General features: G+C 38.5%; 2 protein-coding genes across 3 annotated transcripts in view; both read right to left on the bottom strand.

The window, feature by feature from the left end:
• Positions 1-20,187, bottom strand: part of SH3BGRL (SH3 domain binding glutamate rich protein like) — a 123,511-nt gene that overhangs the window by 58,947 nt on the left and 44,377 nt on the right. The window lies entirely within an intron of this gene.
• On the bottom strand, positions 12,373-14,765 carry LOC122897211 (52 kDa repressor of the inhibitor of the protein kinase-like). The gene is given in 3 exon segments (XM_044235400.1): positions 12,373-14,057; positions 14,060-14,454; positions 14,551-14,765. Coding segments are annotated over 3 exon segments (2,289 nt in total). The 3' UTR covers positions 12,373-12,378.

Below are 20,187 nucleotides of genomic sequence, written 5' to 3' on the forward strand. Positions count from 1 at the left end.
TCAAGATACATCCAGGAAGAATCAAAACAAACTTTCTCGCCCATACTGAGAATTTATAACCACTCTCCCATCTTTTTCTTCTGTCAGTGTTTCTGTATTTTTGTGTTTGTCCTGATAGTATAAAAATCTTATACTTGGGGTTCTTCTTGACGAGGTTCTTCCTTTATTTGCATATACATATATATTTTTTTCCCTCTTTTCATATAATTTTATCAGTCCTTTTGTTTGTTTTTGTTTGTATACTTCATAAATATTACGTTAGGGCCCATTTGGGCTGAACCTTCTCTTTTATCCTCCCATTTTATTCCTCTCTCTCTCTCTCTCTTTTTTCTTTTTCTTTTTTTTTTCTCTTGTTTGGGTGGGGAATCCTGATTGCTCAGAAGTGTTCCAAGTTGCACCTTGACTGCACCATGATTGATAACATGAATAGGCCCATCTGGGCTGAACCTTCTTTTTCATCTTCCCTTTCTTTCCTGTCTCGCTCTCTCCCTCTTTTTTCTTTCTTTTCTTACTTTTTTTTCTTTTTCTTTTTCTTCTCTTTTGTCTCTCGTTTGGGTGGGAATCCTGATTGCTCAGAAGTGTTCCAGGATGCACCTTGACTGCACCACAGTTGATACATCCAGCTACATCTGTTCAGTCATCTCTCACCAAAATGACTAGGAGTAGGAAAGCCCAACAGAAGAAAAACACAGAGGATGGGCCTTCTACAACAGAGCTAACAGCTATCAACATAGACAATATGTCGGAAAGAGAATTCAGGCTAACAATTATCCAGGCAATAGCTAGGTTGGAGAAAGCCATGGATGACCAAACAGAATTGATTAGAGCAGAACTGAAAGCGACCAGGGATGATGTTCACAATGTTAGGGAGGAGCTAAAAGCTACCAGGGATGAGGTTCACAATGCTCTCAATGAGTTCCAATCTAATTTAAATAATCTAAAAGCTAGGGTAACTGAGACAGAAGATAGAATTAGTGATCTGGAGGACAAACAGATAGAAAGGATCAGGAGGAAGCATGAAAACAAACAGCTTAGAAGCCATGAAAACAGAATCAGGGAAATAAATGATGCCACGAAACGTTCCAACATCAGAATTAATGGAATCCCTGAAGGGGAGGAGAAAGAAAGAAGTCTAAAAGACATAGTGGAACAAGTTCTTCATGAAAAATTTACCAATCTCGTGAATGGAACCAGCGTTCATGTACTAGAGGCCGAACGGTCTCCATCCAAGATTATAGATTCCAAAAAAAAAATCAAGGCACCTGAAAGTCAAATTGAGGAATCATAATTGTAGGTATAATCTCCTGAAAGCTGCTAGGACAAAGAAGCTCCTTACTTACAGAGGAAAGCCCATCAGAATAACATCAGACCTGTCCACAGAGACCAGGGAAGCCAGAAAGGGCTGGCAAGACATATTCAGGGCATTAAATGAGAAGAACATACAGCCAAGAATACTTTATCCAGCAAGACTGACATTCAAAATGGATGGAGAGATAAAGAGTTTCCAAGACTGGCAAGGCTTAAAAGACTATGCAACCACCGAGCCAACACTGCAGGAAATATTAAGGGGGGTTCTATAAAAGAGGAAAAATCCTAAGAATGGCATTGAACAGAAATATAAAGACAATCTACAGAAAGAAAGACTTCAAAGGTAACACAATGTCAATAAACACGTATCTATCAATAATCACTCTCAATGTGAATGGCATAAATGCACCCATAAAATGGCACAGGGTTGCAGATTGGATAAAACGACAGGACCCATCCATATGTTGTCTACAAGAGACCCATTTTTTTTTTTTTAGATTTTTACTTATTTATGTGACAGACAGAGATTACAAGCAGGCAGAGAGGCAGGCAGAGAGAGGGGAGGAAGCAGGCTCCCCGCTTAGCAGAGAGCCCGACGCGGGGCTCGATCCCAGGACCCCGAGATCATGATCTGAGTTGAAGACAGCGGCTAAACCCACTGAGCCACCCAGGCGCCCCAAGAGACCCATTTTGAACCTAAAGATACACCCAGACTAAAAGTGAAGGGATGGAGAAGCATCTTTCATGCCAATGGGCCTCAAAAGAAGGCTGGGGTAGTGATTGTCATATCAGATAAATTAGATTTTAAACTAAAGACTGTAGTTAGAGATACAAAAGGACACTACATCATTCTTAAAGAGCCTATCCATCAAGATGATCTAACAATTGTAAATATCTATGCCCCCAATATGGGAGCAGCCAATTACATAAGAAAACTGTTAATCATATTGATATGAATACATTAATAGTAGGAGATCTTAACATGCCTCTCTCAAAAATAGACAGATCATTGAAGCAGAAAATCAATAAAGAAACAAGAGCGTTGAATGACCCTTTGGACCAGATGGACATCCTAGATATATACAGAACATTCCACCCTAAAACAACAGAATACTCATTCTTTTCGACTGCACATGGAACTTTCTCTAGAATAGACCACAACTGGGTCACAAATCAGGACTCAACTGATACCAAAAGACTGAGATTATTCCCTGCATATTTTCAGATCGCAATGCTTTGAAACTGGAGCTCAATCACAAGGATAAGTTCAGAAGGAACTCAAACACCTGGAAGCTAAAGACCACCTTGCTTAAGAATGCTTGGATCAACCAGGAGATCAAAGAAGAACTGAAACAATTCATGGAAACCAATGAGAATGAAGACACTTCGGTCCAAAACCTATGGGATACAGCAAAGGCAGTCCTAAGGGGGATATATGTAGCCATCCAAGCCTCCCTCAAAAAAGTGAAAAATCCAGAATACACCCACGGTCTCTACACCTTAAAGAACTGGAGAATCAACAATAAATAAAACCAGCCCCACACATAAGCAGGGAAATATTCAGGATTAGAGCTGAGATCAATGAGGTAGAAACCAGAGATATAGTAGAATGTATCAATGAAGCTAGAAGTTGGTATATTGAAAGAATCAATAAGATCAATAAACCATTGGCCACACTAATCCAAAAGAAAAGAGAGAAGGCCCAAATTAATAAAATTATGAATGAAAAGAGAGAGATCACAACTAACACCAAGGAAGTAGAAACAATCATCAGAAGCTATTATCAACAGTTATATGGCAATAAGCTAAGCAACCAAGATTAAATAGATGCATTCCTGGAAAACTGTAAACTCCCAAAATTGAACCAGGAAGAAAATGACAACCTGAATAGACCGAAATCTATTAATGAGATTGAAGCAGTGATCAAAAACCTCCCAAATAACAAGAGCCCAGGACCTGATGGATTCCCTGGGGAATTCTATCAAACGTTCAAAGAAGAAATAACACCTATTCTCCTGAAGCTGTTTCAAAAAATTGAAGCAGAAGGAAAACTTCCAGACTCCTTTTATGAAGCCAGCATTATCTAATCCCCAAAACAGGCAAAGATCCTACCAAAAAAGAGAATTTCAGACCAATATCACTTATGAATATGGATGCTAAAATCCTCAACAAGATCCTAAGTAACAGGATCAAACAGCACATTAAAAAGCTTATCCATAATGACCGGGTAGGAGTCATCTCTGGGCTACAAGGATGGTTCAATATTCGCAAATCAATCAATGTGATAGAACAAATTAATAAGAGAAGAGAGAAGAACCACATGGTCCTTTCAATTGATGCAGAAAAAGTATTTGACAAAATCCAGCATCTGTTCCTGATTAAAAAGCTTCGAAGTTGGGGTGCTTGGATGGCTCAGTAGGTTAAAGCCTCTGCCTTAGGCTCAGGTCATGATCCGAGGGTGCTGGGATCGAGCTCTTCATCAGGCTCTCTCCTCTGTGGGTAGCCTGCTTCTTCCTCTCTCTCGCTCTCTGCCTGCCTCTCTGCCTACTTGTGATCTCTGTCTGTCAAATAAATAAATAAAATCTTAAAAAGAAGATTTAAAAAATGCTTCAAAGTATAGGGATAGAGGGAACATTCCTGAACTTCATAAAATCTATCTTTGAAAGACCCAAAGAAAATATCATCCTCAATGAGAAAAAGCCTGCAGTGTTCCCACTGAGATCAGGAACACGACAAGGATGCCCACTGTCTCCACTCTTGTTTGACATAGTATTAGAACTCCTAGCAACAGCAATCAGACAACAAAGAGAAATAAAAGGTATCCAAATTGGCAATGAAGAAGTCAAACTTTCTCTCTTCACAGATGACATGATTCTTTATATGGAAAACCGAAAAGACTCCACCCCCAAACTACTAGAACTCATACGGCAATTCAGCAACGTGGCAGGATACAAAGTCAATGTGCAGAAATCAGTGACTTTCTTATACACTAACAATGAAAATACAGAAAAGGAAATTAGAGAATCGATTCCATTTACTATAGCACCAAGAACCATAAAATACCTGGGAATAAACCTAACCAAAGTGGTAAAGGATCTGTACTCGAGGAACTACAGAACACTCATGAAAGAAATTGAAGAAGACACAAAAAGATGGAAGAGCATTCCATGCTCTTGGATCGGAAGAATAAACATTGTTAAAATGTCTATACTACCTAGAGCAATCTATACTTTTAATGCTATTCTGATCAAAATTCCACTGGTATTCTTCAAAGAGCTGGAGCAAATAATCTTAAAATTTGTATGGAATCAGAAGAGACCACGAATTGCTAAGGAAATGTTGGAAAGCAAAAATAAAATGGGGGGGGGCATCATGTTACCTGATTTCAAGCTTTACTACAAAGCGGTGATCACCAAGAAAGCATGGTACTGGCATAAAAACAGACACATAGACCAGTGGAACAGAGTAGAGAGCCCAGCTATGGACCCTCCACTCTATGGTCAATTAATCTTCGACAAAACAGGAAAAAATATACAGTGGAAAAAAGACAGTCTCTTCAATAAATGGTGCTGGGAAAACTGGACAGCTATATGTAGAAGAATGAAATACGACCATTCTCTTACACCGTACACAAACATCAACTCAGAATGGATAAAATACCTCAACGTGAGACAGGAATCCATCAGAATCCTAGAGGAGAACCTAGGCAGTAATTTCTTCGATATCAGACACAGCAACTTCTTTCACGCTATGTCTCCAAAGGCAAAGGAAACAAAAGCAAAAGTGAACTTTTGGGACTTCATCAAAATCAAAAGCTTCTGCACAGCAAAGAAAACAGTCAAGAAAACAAAGAGGCAACACATGGAATGGGAGAAGATATTTGCAAATGACAGTACAGACAAAAGGTTGATATCCAGGATCTGTAATGAACTTCTCAAACTCAACACACACAAAACAGGCAAACATATCAAAAAATGGGCAGAAGATATGAACAGACACTTCTCCAATGAAGACATACAAATGGCTATCAGACACATGAATAAATGTTCATCATCACTAGCCATCAGGGAGATTCAAATTAAAACCACATTGAGATACCACCTTACACCGGTTAGAATGGCCAAAATTAGCAAGACAGGAAACAACATGTGTTGGAGGGGATGTGGAGAAAGAGGAACCCTCTTCCACTGTTGGTGGGAATGTAAGTTGGTGCAGCCTCTTTGGAAAACAGTGTGGAGATTCCTCAAGAAATTAAAAATAGAGCTTCCCTATGACCCTGCAATTGCACTACTGGGTATTTAACCCAATGACACAGATATAGTGAAGAGAAGGGCCATCTGTACCCCAATGTTTATAGCAGCAATGACCATGGTCTCATATAAGGTCTCAAATAATGGCTCTCTATAAGGTTCTCAAGGCTTCTAGGTATCTGAAAAGGAAGCTATCTGAACATTGAATGTAGTCGCCAAACTGTGGAAAGAACCAAGATGCCCTTCAACAGATGAATGGATAAGGAACATGTGGTCCATATACACTATGGAGTATTATGCCTCCATCAGGAAGGATGAATACCCAACTTTTGTAGCAACGTGGACAGGACTGGAAGAGATTATGCTGAGTGAAATAAGTCAAGCAGAGAGAGCCAATTATCATATGGTTTCACTTATTTGTGGAGCATAACAAATAGCATGGAGGACAAGGGGAGATGGAGAGGAGAAGGGAGTTGAGGGAAATTGGAAGGGGAGGTGAACCATGAGAGACTATTGACTCTGAAAAACAATCTGAGGGTTTTGAAGGGGCGGGGGGTGGGAGTTTGTGGGAACCAGGTGGTGGGTATAATAGAGGGCACGGATTGCATGGAGCATTGGGTGTGGCAAAAACAATGAATACTGTTATGCTGAAAAGAAATAAAAAATATTATAAAAGAGAACTACTGTCAAGAATTGTGAAAGATCTAATATTTTTAGCCCACTTGCAAACTAACAAGTAACCCAGCCAGAGTTTTAAGGATAGTGGCAGGTAACATGAGACTTCTAGGTCACAATGGCAATAGTATTCAGATTACCTTCATTTTCTTATACCTTTTCTCTGTTCGTCAATTCCTTTATGGTGGCACAGGAAGCCATGTTAAGGAACCCAGATATTTTATACTAAACCAAACACAAATCTTCCTTTTGCTTTGGAGAGAGAAACTATCTCATATTTCAAGACTGGTTGCATCCTTGAAAAGATAACACAGAACAAATGTAGTCAGTGCCTTTGCTCACAAGATGTGCACAAATGAAAGAGACCAATGGATAACTGCCAACATTTACTATTTACAACTTATTTGGCTATTATCATGTTCTCAAGGCTTCTAGGTATCTGAAAAGGAAGCTATCTGAACATTGAATGTAGTTTTAGGTGATGAAATCCCATAATTTCACCACCTGGTAGAACAGAAAATTGTAAGAATTTGGTTGTACAGAAATTCTACTAAAAACAGAAATCATGGGGCACCCGGGTGGTTGAGTGAGTTAAACCTCTGCCTTTTGCTCAGTCATGATCCCAGCATCCTGGTATCAAGCCCCACAAATGGGTCTTGATACCTGCTCCCTGAGCAGGGAGCCTGATTTCCTTCCTCTCTCTGCCTGACTCTCTGCCTACTTGTGATCTCTGTCTTTAAAATAAATAAATAAGGAAGATGTGGTCCATATACACTATGGAGTATTATGCCTCCATCAGAAAGGATGAATACCCAACTTTCGTAGCAACATGGACGGGACTGGAAGAGATTATTCTGAGTGAAATAAGTCAAGCAGAGAGAGTCAATTATCGTATGGTTTCACTTATTTGTGGAGCATAACAAATAGCATGGAGGACAAGGGGAGTTAGAGAGGAGTAGGGAATTTGGGTAAATTGGAAGGGGAGGTGAACCATGAGACTATGGACTCTGAAAAACAGTCTGAGGGGTTTGAAGTGGCGGGGGGGTGGGAGGTTGGGGTACCAGGTGGTGGGTATTATAGAGGGCACAGCTTGCATGGAGCACTGGGTGTGGTGAAAAAATAATGAATACTGTTTTTCTGAAAATAAATAAATTGGGAAAAAAATAAATAAAATCTTAAAACAAAACAAAACAAACAAACAAACAAACAAAAAAACCCAGAAGTCATTCCTTTTTAAACTTTTTCTTGTGGTTGAGTTCCAGTTTCAAAGAATTATGGTCTGATAATATGCAGGGGATAATCTCAGTCTTTTGGTATCAGTTGAGCCCTGATTTGTGACTTAGTATGTGGTCTAGTCTGGCAAAAGTTCAATGTGCACTCGAGAATAATGAGAATTCTGTTATTTTAGGGTGGAATGTTTGGTATATATCTATGAGGTCCATCTGGTCCAATGTGTCATTCAATTCTCTTATTTCTTTATTGATTTTCTGCTTGGATGATCTTTCTATTACTGAAAGTTGTGTGTTAAGATCCCCTACAATAATGTATTCATATCAATATGGCTCTTTATCTTGATTAACAGTTGTCTTATGTAGTTGGCTTCTCCCATATTGGGGACATAAATATTTACAATTGTTAGATCTTATTGGTGGATAGACCCCTTAAAATGATGTAGTGGCCTTCTTTATCTCTGACTAACGTCTTTATTTTAAAATCTAATTTATCTGATATGAGAATCACTGTCCCAGCTTTCTTTGAAGCCCATTGGCATGAAGATTGCTTCTCTCTCCCTTCACTTTTAGTCCACATTTTTCCTTGGGTTCCAAGTGGGTCTCTTGCAGACAGCATATGGATGGGTCCTGTTGTTTTATCCAATCTGTGCCATTTTTTTTGGAGCATTTAGGGCATTCACATTGAGAGTGATTACTGAAAGATATGTTTTTATTGACATCATGTTGTATGTGAAGTCCTTGTTTCTATAGATTGTCTCTGTAAATTTCTGTTCTATGTCACTCTGGAGTCCTTTTTCCTTTTATAGAGACCCCCCTTAATATATCTTGTGGTGCCAGTTTGGCAGTCACATACTCTTTTAAGCCTTTCTGGACTTGGAAGCTCTTTCTCTCCATCCATTTTAAATATTAGCCTCACTGGATAAAGTACACTTGGCTGTATGTTCTTCTCATTTAGTGCCCTAAATATGTCTTGCCAGCCCTTTCTGGCTTGCCAGCATTCTCTGGGCAGGTCTGATGGCATTCTGATGTACTTTTTTTTGTACATAAGTAATCTCTTCCTCCTAGCTGCCCTCAGAAGCTCTTGTAAAATTATGATTTGTCAGTCTCACAATCAAGTGCCTTGAGGTCTTTCTAGACCTCAAGAGGTGTTCTTTCTGCCTCTAAGACATGAACATTTGTTCATGTCCAGGGAAAATTTTCATGCAGAATTTGTTCAACTATAACTTCTAATCTACTCTTTCTCCACTCCCTCAGGGATCCCAATAATTCTAATATTGGAACACTTCATGGTGTCGTTTATTTCCCTAATTCTGTTTTCATGGCTTCTAAGCTGTTTCTTCCATGCCTCCTCCTGATCCTTTTACTCTATCAATTTGTCTTCTAGATCATTAATTCTATCTTCTGCCTCAGTTGCCCTAGCTGTTAGAATATTTAGATTAGATTAGATCTCATTGATAGCATTTTTAACTTCTTCCCTTTCACTTTTGCCCTTAGAGATTCTATGGTGTCACTATGTTGTCACTAATGGTTTTCTCCAACCTAGCCATTGCCTGAATAATTGTTACCTTTAATTCCCTTTCTGATATAATATTTATGTACATGTCCAATAGTTCTAATGGAGATGGCACAGTCTCCGAATTTTTCCTCTGTTGGGTGTTATGTATAGAAGAATGAAATGTGATCATTCTCTTACACCATACACAAAGATAAACTCAAAATGGATAAAAGACCTCAGTGTGAGGCAGGAATCTATCAAAATCCTAGAGGAGAACATAGGCAGTAACCTCTTCAACACTGGTCATAGCAACTTCTTTCAAGACATGTCCCCAGGGGCACCTGTGTGGCTCAGTGGGTTAAAGCCTCTGAGTTCAGCTCAGGTCATGATCCCAGGGTCCTGGGATCTGGCTCTCTGCTCAGCAGGGAGCATCTGGCTTTCTGTTCAGCAGGGAGCATCTGACTCTCTGCTAAGCAGGGTGCTTGCTTCCCTTCCTCTCTCTATGCCTGCCTGTCTGCCTAACTGTGATCTCTGTCTATCAAATAAATAAATAAAATCTTAAAAAAAAAAGACATGCCCCAAAGGCAAAGGAAACAAAAGACAAAATGAACTTTTGGGACTTCATCAAGATCAAGTTTCTGCACAGTAAAGGAAACAGTCAACAAAAACAAAAACAAAAGCAAAAACAAAAACAAACAAACAAAAAAAAGAGGCAACCCACAAATGGGAAAACATATTTGAAAATGACACTACAGACAAAGGGCTGATATCCCAGACTGATAAAGAACTCCTCAAACTAAACACACATGAATCAGATAATCACATCAAAAAATGGGCAGAGGGGTGCTCCTGGGTGGCTCAGTGGGTTAAGCCTCTGTCTTTGGCTAGGGTCATGATCCCAGGATCCTGGGATCAAGCCCCACATCAGGCTCTCTGCTTGGCAGGAAGCCCACTTTCCTTCCTCTGTCTGCCTGCCTCTCTGTCTACTTGTGATCTCTGTCTGTCAAATAAATGAATAAATTTTTAATGGGCAGACTACTTGAACAGACACTTCTTCAAAGAAGATATACAACTGTCTGATAGACACATGAAAAAAAATTATCATCATTAACCATCAGAGAGAATCAAATAAAAAACACATTGAGATTCCATCTTTCACCAGTAAAAATGGCCAAAATCAGTAAGACAGTAAACAACAAGTGCTGTAGAGGATGTGGAGAAAGGGGAACCCTGTTACACTGTTGGTGGGAATGCAAGTTAGTACATTTGGGAAAAAGTGGGGAGATTCCTTAAGAAATTAAATATAGAGTTACTCTATGACCCTGCAATTGCACTACTGGGTGTTTACCCCAAGGATACAGATGTAGTGAAAAGAAGGACCATCTACACCCCAACGTTCATGGCAGCAATGGCCACAGTTGCCAAACTGTGGAAAGAACCAAGATGCCCTTCAGTGGATGAATGGATAAAGAATATATGGTCCATATATACAACGGAGTGTTATGCCTCCATCAGAAAGGATGAATACTTAACTTTTGTATCAATATGGACGGGACTAGAAGAGATTATGCTGAGTGAAGTAAGTCAAGCAGAGAGAGTCAATTATCATATGGTTTCACCTGCTTGTGGAGGATGAAGAATAACATGGAGGACATTGGGAGATGGAGAGAAGAAGTGAGTTGGGGGAAATCACAGGGGAAGACAACCCATGAGAGATGGTGGACTCTGAGAAACAAACTGAGGGTTTTGGAGGGGAGGAAGATGGGGGACTGGGTGAGCCTGGTGTTTGGTACTAAGGAGGGCACATATGCATGGAGTACTGGGTGCAGTGCACAAGCAATGAATTTTGAAACACTGAAAAAATATAAAATAAAATAAAATATAAAATATATGTTAAAAAAAATAAAACAGAAATCATGGATTCTTCAAGAATCCATCAACCCAGACTGAGCTCTTCTTCCCCCAGGGATAATACATGTTTTCAGCAGTCCCTTATAAGTTAGGTTGTTCATTTGTGAAATCAGTTCTTATAATCAATGTCATATCTTTAACTTCTCTCACTGAAAAAACAAATATCCATATGTTTGCCAAAAGACAAAAAATAAATCATGACCTCATTTTGAAGTCCAGACAAGCTGCAAAGTATTCATTCTCTATAAACATGCGTTTGCCTTAAGGATTTTGATCCTGATTCAGGAAATGATTTGTTTAAAAAATCTAATATTAGTCAAGTTTAAAAAGGAAAAAAAAACTTGGAAGTTATCACTTTTTTATTGAAAGTAAATTCTATGAAAAAAGGACTGTGATGTCAATGTTACTATGAAAATGTTATACAAACAACATTGCTTTTATATTTTGTTTTGATTTTAATCAATATTAGAAGTAACCATACACTGTAGGGAATAAAATTACAAAAATTAAAATGCTAATTTTACCTTATCATTTTTTGAACAAAATTCACATTTTATTTAAGTTGAAATAAACTATACAAATTGATCTTCTTCACCAAAAATAACAGCAATATTTTCTGTATTATTCCTAGATAAACCACAAAACACTTATTTTTGTAGGTTTTCCAGGTTTTGTTTATAAATCAAGATGAGGCAGTAGATATAGTCATGGGAAAAGACAGAGGAAAACAGACAAATCAGTTGTCAGTATCCATGGCCTCTGATCCTGCCTTGACCATGAACAGAGGTGTTCAACATATACCTGCTATGAAGTCATAGGTGTTTCAATGTGCTAAAGAGCTTATGAAGATGTAGGCTCAACAAAGGAATGTAAACAGCAACAACCCAATGTGGAACAATGGGAGGCTCTCCCATTCAAACTTTAACTGTAAATTGCTCTTTAAGTTCATTTGATAAAGACAAAATCTCTACTGCAATCCTTGCTTGGCAAGCTCACATGTTTCTGTCTGGTAACTCCCTGAACTGTCCATTACAGATTTTAACATACTAACACTCCTACTACTCAAGGGTCACTCATGAGCTTCTTGTAACATTTTCTAAAATGTATCCCTTCCCCCCATACCTCTTCAAAATCTTTATCTTCTAAGAAGTGATAACTCAATACCCGACAATTGGATCCAGTGATAATAAATATTATGTCTAAAATGACTTAACTAAAACAATTCCCAAGTGTCACTAGCAGAAATCCCATAGAAGTGTAATGTGGCACTTTCAATGCTATCTTCTGGAAGAACAGGTATGTCTCCAAAGCATGAGAGTTTAAACAGGGGCCATTTAAATAGGCATATTATCAACGTCTAATATACTCAATGAGAGGTCAATATGTCAAGATATTCAGTGATTAAGTGGCCTACATACACCTGACAGATTTTCTGTAAGATGTTTTCAAATTTCTTACAGATTTTTCCAAATATCAAACATAAGAGAAAGCTTACTTTAAACGTTTCTTAGGTATTTTCAATGGTTTCTGAGTTATCTGTAGGAAGCTCTGACTTAGTTGTATAGAGTTTGATATATGTGTCCACCATTAAATTGAGATCATGTTTTATGTCAAAATTTATGTTAAGCAAAGCCAAGTTACTTGACCGTTGGTCTGGCAAAGTGTTCCTCAGGTATGCTTTGAGACGCTTTCGCCCATTTTCATTGCGTTCATTCTCAACCTTCATCACAGGAAGAATATACAGGACATTCAGCAATGCATAAACATTAGGAAAAAACTTGATGTCTGGTAGATGGAGGGCTTCATAAATGGTAGATGGAAGCTCTATATCTTTCCCTCTGTGTTTCCATTTGATTCTCCAGCAATGCAGCTCAGCTGAGAGTGTGTCAGGATTGGGCAAGTCACTTCTGCACATGTCAGCATGGTTTTCCTCTGATGTATTAAATTTGAGCTGTCCCATGACAGAGGGTACAAGAGATATGCATTTAAGAGCTTTAAGGTGCTGTTCTGAGACTATATATTTCAGTTCCTGAATAATGTGTTCCACTGTTGGAACACTTAGAGTTTCTTTATAGTAACTCTCAGAGGTGAGCTGAGATTCCAGGTTACCTTGCTGCGCTCTGCGGAATTTCCCAGGGAGTTTCATCTGAATATCAAGTTTAGTTGCCAAATTTGTGGCTTCTTCAAACCAAAATTCATGATAAACTTCAATATTTTCCATCACTTCATTTAGTGAATGCAGCACTGCAGTCAAGCTACTGGCTGCAAAGAAGACATCAGATATCTGCCCTTGGAGATTTTCCCCAAAGGCTCTTGTAAAAGATAGAACATTTTTAAGAACAACAATGGTAACAATGAAATCAAAATCTGTTACTGCACTGCAGAGTACAAAAGCTCGACCAGCTATATAGTTATTCCACCTAATATTTGTATCACTATTTATACCATCTAAACATAAAACAAGTGCTTGTAGGAGGTCCACTAAAATTTCAAAAGCATCATGCCTGCCTGTCCACTGAGAATGGCAGATCTCCTTCAGTTCTTTACCCTTTTCCTCATTGTTCTGAAAGAGGACAGAAATTACATTGTCAAGCTCCAAAAGCAGTTGTGCAGATCGATGGAATAAAGAACAAACTTCCTCAATTGTTCCTAATGCAACAGACACTCCCACAACAGGCACTGATTTTGCCAGCCACATATTTAAGGCATAGGATGAGCAAAGTGTGTAGACAGCTTGGGGATATTCCTCTGAAAGTCTAGAAGCAACAACTTTCATTTTGGAAGAAAATCCACTGGACACAATGTAAGCCTGTCCACGACAATTCTCCATGTTTAACCCCCACTTCTCAGTTATGGTAGTGTGAAATTTCACAGCCAAAATTTCTGCATCAGCTTCATAAGGCAAGAAGCCCACAAATTCCTCTCTCAGGTTATGAGATTCATCAACAAACCTCACCAACACAGGCAAGTGTTCTTCTCCTGCTATGTCCACTACCTCATCAGTGATGATGGAAAAGAAGTGCGAGTCTCTCCCTTCCCTGAGAGTTTCTTCCCAAATGCAGCTCTCACAGATCTCTAGCATCTGTTTCTGCTGTGTTTTCAAGCAGAACAATGTGTTAACTGCTGTTGTCTCAAAGCGCTTTCTCAGAACCGCTTCACCAGAATTTATCCGGCACTCCAGCACACTTCAAAGTTATCAGGAGTAAAGAGACCCTCTGGGATTTCATCAGTTTCATGCCCATCCAGAGGTATGTTTTGTTTTCCCATAAGAATCAAAATTTCAAATAGAGATTTTAAGTACTCTTAGTTTTCTTTCTCTTCAAGGGTTAAAGGTAAAATATCTTCATCCTGTTCCTCACCCCCTTCTTCTGCACTAGGATTCTGAGCGTTGCTGTTGTTTATTTCTTTATGTTTTGGTTCCTGTTCAGAAGTTTCATCAATTTTTTTTTTCTGTTTCAGTGCCCTGGTTTCATCTTCACTCAATTCTTTTATTCGTTTTCTGTGTCTACTATGTGGATTGTTCAAATGACTGGTAAGATCAAATATTGTTGGTATTGCATTATCTCGAAGAACTGTCCTATAAAGGACTCTCCCAATGACTTCACAAGTACCTGCTTCAATTAATTTTGAGAAACAAAATAACCCAATCATTCTTTAGTGTTCTGATGCCTCTGCAAAATGTATAGTTCTACAGATCATAGAGGTCTCAAAGTGTTTGGCACATAATCGATAATATTTGTTTAGTTGATCAGGCATTTTATTTTCTAAGTCTGCTCTCCTACAATTCTCCACCCCCTTCTGGCATCTGGCCGGATCCGGCGGGAACCTGAAGAAGGCCAGGTCCGACTGCGTGCTCTTCCTCGTGAAGTTGGGGGCATTGCAGAAGTTCGGCATCGTCGCCCACCCACCGGCTGGCCCAGCCCTCCCCTTCCCGCCTCCTCAGGGCAGCCCGCCCACCCATCGTGGCTGGGGAAGGGAGCCAGGCCAGCCGGCCAGCTCAGCAAGGCCGGAGCGCTGGGGGGAAGGGCGGCAGGCGAGAAGCCTACCTTACCATTTTTAAAAAGTGTTTTACTCTTATGGCAAATGTAGACAAAACCCGTGAAGAATCCAAGGATACTGAAAACTCGGGGTCAATTATAGATCAGTCTCCATGGTGAGTGTAGATAATTTTTGGAAATACACCTAAATGCCCTAAGCATCTGACTCACTCAGATTATAGTAAAGAATTATAAGAATAATTAACGGAATATGGTCATCAAATCCACACTTATCATGGCCTTTATAAAATTTGAATGTTACTGATTAACTGTGTAATCTACCACAGCAGTAACATCTCATATTTGTGGGTTGGGAGATATACAGTCTCCTTAAATATTCATGGATCTTATAAAATATCCACATGATACATATTTATTAGTGATTCTTCATCATAGACTCCTGCCACTTTTTAACATTAGGCTTGGGACTCACAAACATTTCAGTGACTAGTTTTGTAGGGCAACAGGAAATAATTGCTAAATATTCCCAGCCTTCAAGAATGTGTGAAATTCCATTTTGGGAGCATAAAAACAAGTAAAATGGTGGAAAAGAGATTCATTGTTACACTGCATGTAATTAAAAGAATTTTTAAATTAACATTTTTTTTCTATTTTCTTCAATCCATCCTTATATCTTAGTAAAGAAATCCACCCTTTCCCCCAATCCTGTATATTAATTCTTTTTCCACAGCCTAGCTCTTCAGGGAGCAAAAAAGGAAAAAAACACTATTTCTGTTTTACTAAAGTTTAAAATTAAGGACACTAAATTCAATTTTCTGCATTTCAGCAAAATACTTATGATAGACTTTTTAAATACTTATGTCATGTGCTAAATATCACACTAAGCACTTTGTGTGATTATCTCATTTTTATAGGTCAGAAAATAGTTCTTAGAACAGTTAACCTTGTCAAAGACACAACTAGAAAACAGAGGAACAGAGAATCAAAGTAAGCACATTTTAATTTTTTTTTTTTAGTTCCAAGTTTTTATTTAAGTGTCTTCTTTTAACTCAGGTCATGATCCCAGGGTCCTCAGGACTGAGTCTCACATCAGGATTCTTGGTGAGCAGGGAACCTGTTTCTCCTTCTGCCTCATGCTCCCCTTGTTTGTACTCTCATTCTCTCTTTCTCTGATAATTTTTTGAAAAAATAAATCAGTTCCAGTTAGTTAACATCCAGTGTAATAGTTTCAGGAGTAGAATTTAGTGATTCATCACTTAATTTCAACACCCATTGTAAGCAGGCTTTATTTTTTTTTTTAATTGAGATACAGTTGACATAATATTACATTAGTTTCAGGTATACAATAAAGTGATTTGGCATTTTTCAAAAGTTTTGTTTTGTTTTATTTGAGAGAGGGAGAAAGAGAGAGAGAGTGCACAAGCATGGAAAGGGACAGAAGGAGAAGCAGACTCCTTGCTGAGCAGGGAGTCCAACAAAGGGGCACTTGGTCCCAGGACCCTGGGATCATGACCTGAAGTGAAGGCAGACACTTAAATGATTGAGCCACCCAGGTGCCCTATGATTTGACATTTCTATGCATTACAAAATGCTCACTGGGGAAGTGTAGTTATCATCTGTCACCACACAAAGTTATCACAATATTATTGGCCATAGTCTTTATGCTGTACTTTTCATCCCCATGATTTATTTATTTTATTACTGGAAGTTTGTACTCTTAATCCTCTTCACCTATATTGCCTATTCCCCCACCTATGATACCAGAAATTTATTAAATAATTAGGAATTTTTTTTTATTCTAAAAATCGAAAAGGGGCTAACCAGTCAAGCCAATGAAAAGACAGATGGCTTAAAACTAGTAAAAGGGATATTATTGGATTAAAATATAAAATTATACTTTTTAAGACTTTAAAAACATACTTTAAGCAGTTGTTTCCATTTAAATACATACATTTGTCCAATACATTTTCCCAGTATTTGTTACTTTTCAAATGTAGAACTGAAGGTAAAAATGGATTTAAAATGCAATTGCATAAAATCTATTAAAAAGAAAGCAATGATTATACAGTTTTTTTAGATGTTCCAACTTAGTTTATGATTATGAGGACAGAGCTGTGCTTTTGCTTTGGGAAAGTCTTAGGAGATTTCTTTAATTATGTAGCATCCATTTAAAACTAGCTATTTGTTTTTTGAAATATCAGATGTTTAGATTGAGATCTATCATATATGCTAAAACTGTATTTTTCCTGCTCTTTACCAAATGATATGCTATCAAATATATTTTCCTTGAGTCTGTACTAAATACAGTTGTTTCCTCAGTAAATATGATGGTTGAATAGTTCACAGAACAATTCTTGTCACAGCTTCTGGTCAATATGATCTGTGGGGTTCATCTGCATGTGATTAATGAAAGACTGGAAATTCTGGGTTTTTTTCTTTTATCATACCACTCTGTAGTCAGTTTGACTAAAGTTAAGGCTAGAATATTTCTTTTAACTACTAAATGTGCAGACACAGATGGAATTTATTTGTCACATTAAAATTTTCTACTGAAAGGATAGCTGCAATTATTTTGAACTTTTTTATCAAGATATTTGGTGTATCAGAGTAATTTTCCCATCTAGCCTAGCACAGAGTAGAGGCCCACCAAACCTTCCCTGGCAGCTCAGAACTTACTTCCTTGGAATGTTTTGGTCTGGGAAGGAGATTTCAATAATTTCTGTTTATTTGGCAGGGCAACAGGACACAGAATGAAGGTTTCTAGCTTCTCCATCCAGCAAAGGATACATTCAGATATATTCAATACATGCTTAATTCTCATAAACCTACTAGTATAACTGAACAAAATGCCTCATGCCTGTTTTTTGAACACCATTTGAGGGGGAAAAGAAAGTTTAAACTAAGGTGTAAATCCAGCTTTTTTTTTTTAAAGGACTTATAGTTTCTCCTATAAATAACCAGAATTTGTATTTCCCTGATGCCGAGTGATATGGAGCACTTTTTCATGTGTCTGTTGGCCATCTGGATGTCTTCTTTGCAGAAACGTCTGTTCATGTCCTCTGCCCATTTCTTGATTGGATTATTTGTTCTTTGGGTGTTGAGTTTGTTAAGTTCTTTATAGATTTTGGACACTAGTCCTTTATCTGATATGTCGTTTGCAAATATCTTCTCCCATTCTGTCAGTTGTCTTTTGATTTTGTTAACTGTTTCCTTTGCTGTACAAAAGCTTTTGATCTTGATGAAATCCCAATAGTTCATTTTTGCCCTTGCTTCCCTTGCCTTTGGCGATGTTCCTAGGAAGATGTTGCTGCGGCTGAGGTCGAAGAGGTTGCTGCCTGTGTTCTCCTCAAGGATTTTGATGGATTCCTTTCTCACATAGAGGTCCTTAATCCATTTTGAGTCTATTTTTGTGTGTGGTGTAAGGAAATGGTCCAATTTCATTTTTCTGCACGTGGCTGTCCAATTTTCCCAACACCATTTATTAAAGAGGCTGTCTTTTTTCCATTGGACATTCTTTCCTGCTTTGAACCACAATGAGATATCACCTCACACCAGTCAGAATGGCTAAAATCAACAAGTCAGGAAATGACAGATGCTGGCGAGGATGCGGAGAAAGGGGAACCCTCCTACACTGTTGGTGGGAATGCAAGCTGGTGCAACCACTCTGGAAAACAGCATGGAGGTTCCTCAAAATGTTGAAAATAGAACTGCCCTATGACCCAGCAATTGCACTACTGGGTATTTACCCTAAAGATACAAACGTAGTGATCCAAAGGGGCACGTGCACCCGAATGTTTATAGCAGCAATGTCCACAATAGCCAAACTATGGAAAGAACCTAGATGTTCATCAACAGATGAATGGATAAAGAAGATGTGGTGTGTATACACAATGGAATACTATGCAGCCATCAAAAGAAACGAAATCTTGCCATTTGCGGCAACATGGATGGAACTAGAGCGTATCATGCTTAGCGAAATAAGTCAAGCGGAGAAAGACAACTATCATATGATCTCCCTGATATGAGGAAGTGGTGATGCAACATGGGGGCTTAAGTGGGTAGGAGAAGAATCCATGAAACAAGATGGGATAGGGAGGGAGACAAACCATAAGTGACTCTTAATCTCACGAAACAAACTGTGGGTTGCTGGGGGGAGGGGGTTTGGGAGAAGGGGGGTAGGGTTATGGACATTGGGGAGGGTATGTGCTTTTGGGTAAATTAGAAGGGGAGGCGAACCATGAGAGACTATGGACTCTGAAAAACAATCTGAGGGGTTTGAAGTGGCAGGGGGGTGGGAGGTTGGGGTACCAGGTGGTGGGTATTATAGAGGGCACGGCTTGTATGGAGCACTGGGTGTGGTGAAAAAATAATGAATACTGTTTTTCTGAAAATAAATAAATTGGAAAAAAATGAATATCATGTTGGAATAAAAATTAAGAATTATATAGAAAAAAAAAAAAAAGAACCAGAATTTGGCCCTAAAGATTTGTTCTTTATGTTTTGTTGTTGTAGATGTTGTTATTTGTGTTTTTTGTTTTGTTTTGTTTTTAGAAAGAGGGGGAGGGAGAGAGAGTGCATGTGTGCAGGGTGAGAGGGGCAGTGGGAGAAGGAGAGAGAGAATCTTAAGCAGGCTCCATGACCATTGTGGAGCCCGCTATAGAGCTCAATTCCACAATACTGTGATCATGACCTGAGCTGAAATCAAGAGTCAGACACTTAACAGACTGAGTCACCCAGGAGCATGGAAAATTTGCTCTTTAAATGAGAATAAGATAGTTGAAAAAAAAAGAAAAAAAAACAGTTGAATTTGTAGACTTTACATAAATTAAATTAAGCTATTGCATACTAATGAATGCATACTTTCACCTTTATTTTGAAAGAGAGAAAAATAACTCAACACCAAACTTGAATTATAGAAGGTATTATACCTTAGCTTAAGAAAGAAACTGGGGCACCTGGGTGGCTCAGTGGGTTAAAGCCTCTGCCTTTGGCTCAGGTCATGATCCCAGAGTCCTGGGATTGAGCCCCACATCAGGATCTCTGCTCCGTGGGAGGCCTGCTTCCTCCTCTCTCTCTGCCTGCCTCTCTGCCCACTTGTGATCTCTGTCTGTCAAACAAATAAATAAAATCTAAAAAAAAAAAAAATAAAGAAAGAAAATAATCACAGTTCCATAATTATAAAACATAGAGACCTGATACTGCTTAGCAGATAGAATAGAAAAAAAAAGTTGAAAACTTCACAATATTAAAAATATTTTAGTGGTGCCTGGCAGGTTCAGTTGGTAGAGCATACAATTCTTGATTTTGGGGTTGTGAGT

The sequence above is a fragment of the Neovison vison genome, chromosome X, assembly GCF_020171115.1.
Source record: "Neovison vison isolate M4711 chromosome X, ASM_NN_V1, whole genome shotgun sequence".
Taxonomy (NCBI): domain Eukaryota; kingdom Metazoa; phylum Chordata; class Mammalia; order Carnivora; family Mustelidae; genus Neogale; species Neogale vison.